The 11095-nt window shown below is 40.3% G+C and overlaps 1 protein-coding gene across 3 annotated transcripts; it reads right to left on the bottom strand.

Moving 5' to 3' along the window:
- Positions 1-439: 439 nt before the first annotated feature.
- sfi1 (SFI1 centrin binding protein) lies at positions 440-10353 on the bottom strand. Of its 3 annotated transcripts, XM_010775084.1 has the most exons (31): positions 10083-10353; positions 9627-9698; positions 9185-9295; positions 9012-9106; positions 8485-8602; positions 8290-8392; positions 8026-8182; positions 7760-7921; positions 7566-7636; positions 7387-7479; positions 7194-7291; positions 7002-7068; positions 6698-6828; positions 6314-6395; positions 6039-6217; positions 5873-5948; positions 5449-5544; positions 5297-5373; positions 4921-5023; positions 4726-4822; positions 4001-4161; positions 3844-3918; positions 3627-3701; positions 3361-3537; positions 2404-2609; positions 2255-2317; positions 1881-2112; positions 1705-1789; positions 1454-1577; positions 1270-1369; positions 440-639 (listed from the first exon to the last, which is right to left on the bottom strand). In XM_010775084.1, exons 1-31 carry the CDS (start codon positions 10235-10237, stop codon positions 466-468), a joined length of 3615 nt encoding a protein of 1204 aa, XP_010773386.1. In that variant the 5' UTR covers positions 10238-10353; the 3' UTR covers positions 440-465. The 3 variants fall into 3 exon arrangements, with proteins under 3 accessions (XP_010773386.1, XP_010773387.1, XP_010773389.1); XM_010775085.1 differs by lacking the exons at positions 440-639; positions 1270-1369; positions 1454-1577; positions 1705-1789 and having other exon boundaries at positions 2023-2152; XM_010775087.1 differs by lacking the exons at positions 440-639; positions 1270-1369; positions 1454-1577; positions 1705-1789 and having other exon boundaries at positions 2023-2149.
- Between the last annotated feature and the right edge of the window lie 742 nt (positions 10354-11095).

The raw sequence follows: 11095 nt of genomic DNA, 5'->3' as shown, positions 1-11095 counted from the left end.
GAAACTCCTGAAGTATTACAGCCGCTGGTTCTAACGGATAAATAGAAAGACTCTTGTGCAAGGGCAGCCTCTCTGAAAACTGTAAAGTGACTATTTGCACACACATGGAAAATAATGATCACCATCTGTCTCAAGGACGACCCCTATCCAGTGTTTTCGCAGATTTCAGGTGTGGAAGTAGCTGTGAAAGCTGCTGTAAGGAACTTTGCTTTAGTGCTTTAGGATTTGCTCTGTCAATTTTACAACCATTTACACGATAGTCAACAGGAATACAAATTAATATGTGTATTTAAGGATATCAGTCTTTTCCTCAAAGCTGAGGACAAGTTGGGTCCAAAATATGTATCGGCCGGTGAGCTGTTCTCTCATTCAATTCTGAGGTGAGTCTTAGTGTTGTTTTAAGAGATGGCAGATGACCGACAGTCCAGACAATCAGCAGGTTTAATCCGTTTTGAGTGTGAGGCTCTATTTCTTCAACACAGAGGGATCTGTTTCCATCTCGTCTGCTCTCCGACGGAGGAAAGAAACTCCTGAGTCCTGGAGGACGGTCTGTAAATGGCGGATCCTCTCCGCATGCAGCCGCATCGAGGGTTTACGCTTTGCCAGTTCAGCGGACAGCCTGTCAATGCGTTCCTCCAACTGTTAACATCAAAAACATCGACTGTGATACATGTCAAATTACTTTGAGTTGTATACTGCTTCCCCTCATGTGACCTCTGTTTGCAGAATTGTTCACAGCCCATCACTTATCATTTAAACGAGACCTCCAAAGAATGCATGCCAAATCTAAGCCACCTAAGTTACCTTTAAATAACTTTTTTTTAAAGATCAGGACCGAGCCCTGTCTCTTTCCTTAATATAAGAAACATGTACTATTACAATTACTACAATCCATTGAGGCTCATCTCCTTTGTTTGGACACAACATGTATTTCTCTAATCTACTGTTAGCTATTTGTTACTCAGTTGGTTGTAGTTATAAGTGGTCTAACACTTTACATAAACATGTTATAAATCATGCTTAGAGAACCGTAATAACCTGATGAGATAATAATGTAGTAAAAAATAAACGTTTGAACAAAATGAAGACACACTTTATTGATGTTCTCTTTCTGGAGATTCAAGTTGTTGCACCTAAATCAGTACATCAATCATCAATACAGTATCTTCACTCAAGTGTTAATACTAACTTACCAGTTTACCATGTGAGTGCTGAAACGTTACGTTTTGATTTAATATAAATACAATGACAGAATTCTCTACTTCTTACCTCCTTCAACTCTTCACAAACTGCATTTCTTTCCATTTGCTCACCCGCTCCACTGGTCTGCACCCAACTCTGCAATACCTCTTTCAGTTTCTGCCATGCCCTGAGTTCAAACACACAATCAAATTATATAACGGAGGGCTGTGTTCAAGGACGGGAGAACAAATGGATACCACAGAATTTGTACCGGAGCTGTTTCCTGTCCCGTTGGTATGTCATCATGTCCAGCTGGATGCCGAGCAGCTCTTCAGTGAGAGCGGAAGCTGAATCTGTTGCTGCGTCTTCTAAAGATCCTCCACCGGATGATACGTCTTGATAAAGCAAAACAAATAAATATCTTGTCATTTGTTCTGAGTAATCCAAGCTGGACAGGCATCGTGTTTTAAAGTCAATTTGTACAATAACACATGCAGGTGAAGAAAAGTGCAGGTAACCTACCTGAATGAGCTGACGAGTGTTCAAACGGAGGAACAAACTGATGAAGGGAAGCATCTCCAAAACCTGAGCAGTTAGTCTTCCCCAACTTTTGAAAAAAAAGAAGCCCAAGTCAAGTTATTAAATGTAGCTTTTATCACATTGCTGATATCTGGTGAAATGGAACAGGAGATTATTACCGTTTCTTTGGCCCCGGTAGTCATGAAGGCAGAGGGGGGTAGAAGAACGTCTTTATTTTGGGTTCGGTGTTCACAGGGTGACACATTAGATATGATGGTGCTCTGATGTGTGGAAGGAAAAGAGACGGTAGGAGGATGGAGGCAAGACAACGCAGTTTGATGGCCTTCTGGTGCAGGAAGGCTGAGAAGTGAGGGCTTTGGAGCTTTGGTGACGGCCGTCTGCTTCTGGGTGCTAGGACAACAAGACAAACAGCTTCTGTGAGGGCTTCCTGCTGAGGGAGGAGGAATTTTTTTTTTAAAGCTTATTTCTCATTTGAAATACATGCTTAGTTAAAAAAAAAATGAATGGTGTATTGATTATATTGAAAATGTACTTTATTGTTATTGTAGACTCAAACAGTTCCTTGCAGCGTCGTGGCTGACGTCGATGCCCGCGGCTGAGTGCAAACATAAAGAAACAATCTGTCAGACCGAGGCTCACTGAGGAACACAGATCCCCGGCCTGAGAGGGAGTCAGACTCACAGCTTGCTACGCCCTCCATCTTCAGCTTCCTGCCCCTCTGAGTCAGACTGGGAAACCCTCTTCCGCCCAGATGTAGTCAAACAGAAGCTAACACTCTTCTTCGGTGGTTGATCTTTGACCTCTTGCTCTCTTCGGGGTGTACACAGCGCCCGCTGCTTCCAACGCATCGCACAACGCCTCACTACTCTCTGGAGGTGGCGGGACCGCTGCAGGACGCAGGCAGACATGATGATCAGAATCAGAAACAGGTTTATTACCAGGTAGGTTGACACGTACGAGGAATTTGACTAGTTGTCGTGGTGCACACATAAAAGTAAAACAACAATTAAAAACAAAGATAGAAAACTATTTTAAAGGTCCCCTGTTATACTGTTTTTCATCAATATATTATAGGTCTCAGATATATACAAAACATGTCTCTGAAGTGTTTGGCTCCAAACACCAAACAGATCATTGCAGCATCCCACAATCCCCTCTGTTTCAAAAGTGCTGATTCTCTGTCTGCTACTTTAGATGAAAATAAGGAGCCACTCCCCACTGAGAGATATTTGGTTAAAAAGAACTCAATGGTGCTCTAGGAGGAGATTCAGGTGATAAGGTGGTGTGGGGGGGGGGGTTACCTTGGTCGGTTATTGGCTAATGGTTACACAAGCCAAACATCGTTATGGCATAAAGTGGCCAAAATCAAGTTTTTATATAAATGGATCAGGACAAAAAGAGAGAGAATCTTTTTTCCTGAAACGTTCAGAATCTCTTTACACAGAGGGGACACATGTTGATGTATATAAGACCTGGAAAAGTGGATTTTGCATAATAGGTGACCTTTAAGAAAACTATAATAACATTATAGTTCATATTTACATTGAAATGGAATAAAATATGTGCAGTAATAAAAAAACAAGATATTTGTAATGATACTCAATGTAATATCTGAACTAACACAAAATGAACACCCACCTGCTCTTGGCTGTGCTGTGTTAGGCTCGTTGTGAGGTTGTTCATGTGAGCAGCGTAAGTGAGGATACACGTCACGCCCTCCCTCAGCAGCTGGTCTCTGTACACCTCTGCAGCTCTGACCGCCTGCTCTTGTTTTCTGCGCTGCTCTGTCACCGTCTGCCTCCACCCGTACAACACCTATAGCAAGTTCACAAAACAACATCAAGACCCTGAGGACCAAAGGTTTACTGTTCAAAGGTAGAAAAGGTTGCATAGGCAAGTGTTACCTTGGCCTGAAGAGAAAGGGACCAGTGCCAGAGCGCTCGCTCCGTCTGCTTCGCCTCTCTCCGTCTGTGCTGCAGCTGTTTAGTGGGGAAAGGAAAGCAGATTCATGGCCGGTTTAAACTGAAATAAATCAAAGTACATATATTGTACATTAGTTTTATCTCCATGTGTAGCAGCCATAAAGAGGCTGAAATGTTTAGGTGTTAAAAAGAGACAAACCTTTATTCTCCACTGCTCAAAGTACGTCTGATACATCTTCAATCTCAGCAGGAAGATTCCCTGTCTTCTCATTACCTATGAGGTAATCACATTTTTTTAAAAGCACGACAAAACAGATTGGCTTTATATAACAGTTGAGGGATAATAAAGTAACAACCTTATTTTTATGATGTTGATTGTGATGCTCATTCCAGGCTTTCAGTGCTTTAGAAAGGAGTTTGGATTCATGGTACCTCCTGGCTCTTTCCATGCATACCCTCTCTCTCCGAGCCTCCCTGGTCTGCGTCCTCCAGTGTCTGAAAGACCGCAGCAGCCGCACTAAACACAGAAAACATCAAGCTAACAGTCTAGAACAATTTAGCAACACGTGACTAATCTTAACTGTATTTTTGACACAATATCTTAAGGTCAAATCTGAGGTGTAATGCTATGACAGCAGTGCTACAATGGACACAAGTTGATGACTTTGACTGGCATTTGGTTTTTGGATACAAGAAAGAAATGAATAAAGAATTGAATTATTTAGAGAAAATAAAGACATTTTGTATTACATTTTTAAACCTTCAAGTTTCATTTGTAATACACTGTTTTAGGGGTCTTTATGATTTGAGTTTTCTTGTGTGAGAGTCTCTCTTAAATGTAACCTTGTGTTGTGTATTATTTTTCAGCTTTCGGCCAAAAAAGTAAGAGCAAATCAAATCGCTTAAAACTAACACTTTCCAACTGTCAAGCTGTAAGAAATATACATTTACGACCAATAATCTTATTAAACAGTAACATTCAGGGAACTGAAGGGACATTAACATAAAAACATGATCTGCAAACAGAAAACAAATGTTAAAAATGACCTGAAACAAACAGCATATGGAGTTTTGATGTTACCTTGATTGATGGACCTCTGAGCCTTGTTGACTGCTTCCCCCTGCTGGTGGCGCTTGGACACTGAACATGCTGCTGCCTCCCTCCACGCCAGAAACACCTTAGAAGATTTAGTGAAGAGGCAGCGATGAGCAAAGTCTCCCACAAATGTAAAACTATGATATTTAGGGATATGAGGGAAATGGACTGCTGAACAACCTTAAGTAGAAGAAAACGCTGGAAGTGATTTTGTGCTTCTTGCTCCTGGAGCCTGACCTCTGTCAGCAGCACGGCGTTCTCCCTCCAAACACACAGGGCCGTCCTGGAGAGACAGCATAGAGACAGAGAAGAGAAAGGTGACACGGGTCATATGGAAGGAAAAAGTAAACAGGAGCACTATGCAGATGGAAGAGAATGTCAGGGGGTTTCCAAAGAAATTCTTAATCGACTTGCACATGTCAAATTGATTTTCTGTACAAAAAAAAAACAATTTAACATGAAAGCATTTTCGGGGACTAAGACCATACAATTAGTCAACTAATTGACAAAGAGGGAGCAGTCATAGAGAATATAAACAACATTTTGTGTTTGTTACCTGAGAAAGTCCCGTTTTTGTTGTCTGTGAAGTCCCTCTGCGTGTCGATAGGTCTGACACATCTGCAGGTGGTGCTTCTGTGAATGCAGCATCAGCCTTATATGTATTACTCCTCATCTTAAGAAATCCTGCGATAACAAATGCTGACGTACCTTCCAGGCCACAAACGTGCGGCTCAAAAGTTGAACTTCATAGATTTGCTGCATCTGCTTCAGTCTGCTTTTCTTCTCTCTCTGGCTCTGAACATACTGACCGAACACACATGTGATTATTTCATTATTTTCTTTGAGCTGTTTAACTGAGTATCTCGATATAGTTGGACATACACACCATTTGTATTTCAATAAATACAAAAATTGGATTATAAACCAATGTGAGCTGTGTTACAGTCCAGTAATGAGCTTTCAGATGAGCTGCATGTGTAGGTAATTTGACATTGGACAAACAAAAAGGAGAATGGTTTCAAGTCTACAAGTTTCCAGACCTAAACAGGTTTGTCCCTCTTTACACCTTGAAGCCAAAACAACAGACGCCTCAGATATTGTGTGAACAGATGTGAACAATAACCAAAGTTACCTTTTTCCAATTTTCCACAGCCCATCTCAAGCAGCGCATGTCACCCCGACGATAAGCCTGCTGCTCACGATTTCTCCTGACATGCAAACAAACGTGTTCAGCAGTAAGTGTTAGCCAACAGATCGGCAGGTTACCCCACTCTACTCAAACTTCTGTATCCTTTCACCTGTCTTGCATCTCAGTGCTGTTGTCCTTCAGCTGTTTCATCGTCTTGTCAAGAAGTCTGTGTCTGTAGAGATGCTCTGAAGCTTTCCATTTCTGCTCTTCATCCATTTGCTGCTCTGTCCGCAGCTTCCAGCGACTCCAGGCTCTCTGCAGGAGGCAGCGCTCCTCGTGTAGGATAGCCTGACAACAGCAAGTTCACAGTCAGTATGGGATACAGAGCAGCCCTCCTCGTTAACAACATGCAGCAGTTTGTGTTTCTCTTTACAGCCGACATACCAAACGCTCAGAAAGCATCTGCCCTTTGTGTTTCTCCGATTCCCCCCACCAGGTGTAAAACACCAACGAGTACTGACGCTGCCTGAAAACACAGGAAGAGACGACACACAGTTCAGCTGTTGCTGGTTTGGAAATGACGAGCTGATTAAATGATAGTCACTCCACAGAATTATTTTTGCTAAAAATCCTATTTATATTAAACGGAATACCTGTTGGTTTTGGACCAAAAACGTATGAAGATTTTCATAAAACACGAATATAAATATTTCTCTCTTTTTTACATTTTATAGAACTAATGACTAAAACAAGAAATAATCATCGGATTTTTTAATAATTAAAATATTTGTTATTAGCGGCCCAAAAGTCATGGGGTTGGTAACTCACCGATTATAGACTTCTGCCTTGTGTTTCCTCTGTTTATGGAGTCTTCTCTGCAGAGTAAACTCAACCCACGAGTTGAAACAGTGAGGCAACATGCGTTCAGCAAACCAAATGTCTGCACGGTGCTCCAGTACCTGCAGGAAAGCATGGTGCGTTTGAGTCGGCAATCAAACTGTGTTTTAAGAGATAGCATCACACAGATACAACCCATATTCTCCCCTATTGTTTCCTACAGTTTGAACTGATTTATACGTTTTCACATTAGGTTTCGTTTTCTCTATTCTGTCATTGGATCCCAAAACAGTACCTGCATGCGTTGCTGTTTGGCAACTTTCTCTCTCCAGTGTTGTAAACAGCTGCTCAACAGGGACGTGCTGTAGAGAGAAGTCCAAATGCATACACCAATCATGCAACAGGAAAAGTCTTTACATCAAATAAGCAACTTGTTTGAACTACAAAACATTTAATACATGTTCCACTTATATGTAAATGTAAGCACCTGTATTTAGTCAACGCCATTTTTGTTAGTGGTTGAAAACTCTTGTCTTCAGCCTCCTCCTGATGGTCCCGCCACAGATTCCAATACCTACATGTCATCTAGGAAAAACAGAAGCATTACATCTTTGGAAACGTTAGTTAATGTTTGGCATTGACACTGTTGTTGTAGGGATGATTGTTTGTTTATTAGTTACAGTTTGACGGTAATGTTGGACCGCCATGTTGTTGTTCAGACGGTGTGTTCTGTTCCTGATTATGTTAACAGAAAGGCCCTGCAATCCAGCGCGCTGCAAAAAGAGCGCACGATGAACAAAACAATGAATGATTGCACGCTCTATTCACATGCAGTTGCTTAATCTACTCTTTTTCTTACCAGTAGCTGATGATGATGATGTTGACTTGCAGTCCTGTGTCTCTCAGCCTCTTCTCTACGCAACGACACATCTGCTGACAGGCTCAAGTATCAAACTACTTTACTGAGAATCATAGACACATACTAGTCTACTCATAATGCAGGAGCTGGATGAAAATGAAAGGTATGTTTATTTTAGGTTTGGACTAGGATACAAGCTCTCCAGCGCTCCAATGTTCTTTGCTGGGTGCTCCGTATGGCCAAGTGTTCTGCGGTTTGCAAACGTTCCTCCTCATTCCGTTTACGATCCAACGCACTGCTCCATTCACTCCAACATGTCATCATCAGGCGGAGATCAAAGGCACGCTGAGCCAAAGCTAACACAAAAAGAAAATGTACTTATCACGTTTAAAAAAGACAAATGTGAACATGAGGCATATAGATCGAATGTGCTTGTGGTTATTGTGAAACGAAGAAAGACCTTTTGATGTTTTCTTGGTTTGGAGACGCAACACATCACTCTTCCAACGAGCTAGTGTTTTTCTTTTCAGTCTGAGGATGAAGTGAAGTGCTGCTTTGGATTCTTTCTCTTTCTGGCAACAAGCAGCTCTATGCATGTCTTTCCACTGAAGCCAAGTCTATAACAAAAAAGGCACATTGCCACATGAAACACAAAAGAAGGAGACCAGCCTCATCACAATGTTGAGAGTATGTGATTCATGGGTGTCTTGGATTATGCCTTTACCCTGCTCTGTAAAGTTAGTGCCCTCTGTTTCAGAGCTTGATCCTCTAAAGCGTGAAGGTCCTGATATCGTCGCAGCAGAGCCTGCCACAAGCTCCACGCTGAACTGAAGAGGTGAAAGACACACAAAAGCACTACAATCAATAATCCACAAAGCATTACAAGTCTGAGTCAGGTTTGTAAATCAAATGATCTTACTGCAGGCTTGCGAGTCTGTGCCGCTCAACGGCCGATTCAAGCATCCTTCTCTTCTGTCGTCTCGTTTCTATGAAAACCTTCCATTGTTCCCAGACCAGACTCATCTGCTGCCGGTCAGCTAGTTAAGGAAATCATAATGATAAACAGCTGCTTCTGATATCTTACAAAACATAAATCTGTCATGATAAGTAATTTTGCTGCATGGTATTAGGGATTTTGTAGGGAGTTATTAAATGGACTCTCTGTTAACAATATTTGCAGATAAATACATAGTTTACATTTGGCCCATTTGGGTATAGAGAAACATTCAATCCTTAACAAACAATAAACTTCCATTCAAGTGAAATATTAGTTAGACATACAGTATGGTATCACTCCCATTTTTTTTAAACCGAAAATGTTCCCACAGCAGGACTGTGTATATAACAAAAGATTGAGGTCATGATCATATACTGCTGCCATAAGTCCAATAACATAATTATCGTGAGAGGCCTACTTTTAGAAATCATTTCATTTTATGTGCATACCAAAAGATTGAGCTTTTTGGACTTTGCTTTTCTTTTCCCTCTGCAGCGACAAAAACCTTCGCCAGCCATGGAAAGCCAGATTATACAGATAATACCTGCAACAAAAATGGCATGATTAGAAGACAAAACTACAATCTATATATCTGTGATCAGCAGACAGAGTGTACCTGTACCTGTAGTGACACTCAGCCCGCACTGAAAGACTCCACTCCCTCCTGGAGGTCCACCACTCATCTCTCCATCCCTTAAAAGCCCGTCGCAAAACCACGCTGTCACAGTGGGACCTGCAGCGTGTCATAAAGAATATTATATTATATATATATATATATATATATATTACTTGGATTAGAGAACTCCGAGTCAGAAAGGACATTCGATATCAAAATAAGAATCTGGTTAGTTGCAAAGTAGCTTTTTACAACTTATGGAATGGCAAAACGTTACATTATAGATATTTAAAATGACAATTTAAACTAAAAATAATGCACAATCTAACTGTTTGGAAAGAAAATAGCAATAGAATGAAAATAAAGTGGGAAACAGACTGTGCTCCTATTGTTAAACAATACAATTATTTCTTATTTTAATGACGCTAGTTTGCAAAATGAATGTTACTTGGCTTTATTAGGAAGAATTCGGCCAAAGGTGTTCTGCATCCATATCCTTAGAAACTTCCTTGCCAAGTGCCTGCAATAAATGACAAATAATTGTTGATTATAACATAAGGAATGGATAATAATTAAATGTACTGTCTATGTATGTTTCAATTTGTATATGTGTTGTTATATAAGATTATACAAACAAGTATTGATTGAGAAATGTAGTTGTAGCAGTGACAATACAACAAAGTTAGGTAAGATCACAAACCAAACAAAGAAAAGAGAAATTACGATAAAGTTAAAACAGTGAGTAGCTGGTCCTAAATATAAGCACTCTGTATTTAAAATGTAAATAAGTGAACACGTGTACAGTCCATCAAAACATAGCTGTAGGTTTCTGTCATGGACTAACAAACATTCCTTTGGAACAATATATGTAATTGAATATAAGTGGTAATAAAGTAAATTGCACCTTATTCTCAGCTCTTTGAGTCTTCCGCCTTTGTTCCAGCTGTATCCCACTCTGTATGGTATCTTTCTGGTATGAACTTTGCGGACTTGTTTTCTTTCAGCACCAGAGCTGACACGGCTGCTCGTATCTCGCTTTCTGCCAACGGAACTCTGCATGATATTCACTCAGACCTGTGGCTTACAGAACGAAATAAACCCGACATCACATCTGAAATAAAAGTTGGAATACTAACACATTGCGGAGTGATTATTATTTAGGTAACTGCCGCGCATTTGTTTTTCCTCGTCACATGACAGGGGGTGTGGCGTGTGGGTCGTCAACGGCAACAGGTGTACACTGCGCTGAGTTTACTTGGTGGTCGTTAAATGTGTGTGTTTTCAAACTGTTTAATAATATTTCCCTCTGAATACAAGGCAGCGGCTATATGAACTTATTCTATAAACAATACTATTTTAATTACGAGATATTTATATTGTCGCTGCCCCCGGGGTCCTTCCATAGTAAGGTCCACTCGTAATGTCAGTCCTGGACAGCTCGCGAGGGCGGGTTATCACAAATACACATTTATTTTTATTTATTTGAGTTATAGAAAGCACAAATTAAAAGAAGTATGAAACAGATACATATATAGGCTACAGGGAAATACAAATATGTAAAACAAATTGTAATGTCTATTAAATTGAATGTAAAGCTTTTTAAAACATTTTTGTTTGTCTTTTCTCTGTTGGCATATCATATGGTTCAATATATTTTCAGGTGAGACCCTACTTAAACAAATTAATATATAACAATGTAAACATTTTCAAACACTTAAATGTGGTTGATTGGAACGATTAGAACGTGCACTATTTATTTTTGTTGTTGTTGAACCTAGCTTAAAAAACAACCCATTTCTCAAAAACAAAACACAAAATGACAGACAGTAAATTCAAGATAAATGTGCAACTATTTTGCCTCAGCAAACAGGTAATGACTGTGTATATTTCCAGAGCAGACGAAACATTTTTTCACAA

The sequence above is a fragment of the Notothenia coriiceps genome, unplaced genomic scaffold (assembly GCF_000735185.1).
Source record: "Notothenia coriiceps isolate Sejong01 unplaced genomic scaffold, NC01 NC01_scaffold00015308, whole genome shotgun sequence".
Lineage (NCBI taxonomy): Eukaryota > Metazoa > Chordata > Actinopteri > Perciformes > Nototheniidae > Notothenia > Notothenia coriiceps.
This window is presented reverse-complemented; position numbering and strand designations above follow the sequence as displayed.

Excerpts from the sequence above, each read along its gene's own strand:
- sfi1 (XM_010775084.1), bottom strand. The coding sequence starts at position 10,237 with ATGCAGAGTTCCGTTGGCAGAAAGCGAGATACGAGCAGCCGTGTCAGC. Across the intron at positions 5,545-5,872 it reads CTGTGGAAAATTGGAAAAAG|TATGTTCAGAGCCAGAGAGA; the intron begins GTAACTTTGGTT and ends GTGTTCGGTCAG. Across the intron at positions 5,024-5,296 it reads CAAAAACGGGACTTTCTCAG|GACGGCCCTGTGTGTTTGGA; the intron begins GTAACAAACACA and ends CTGTCTCTCCAG.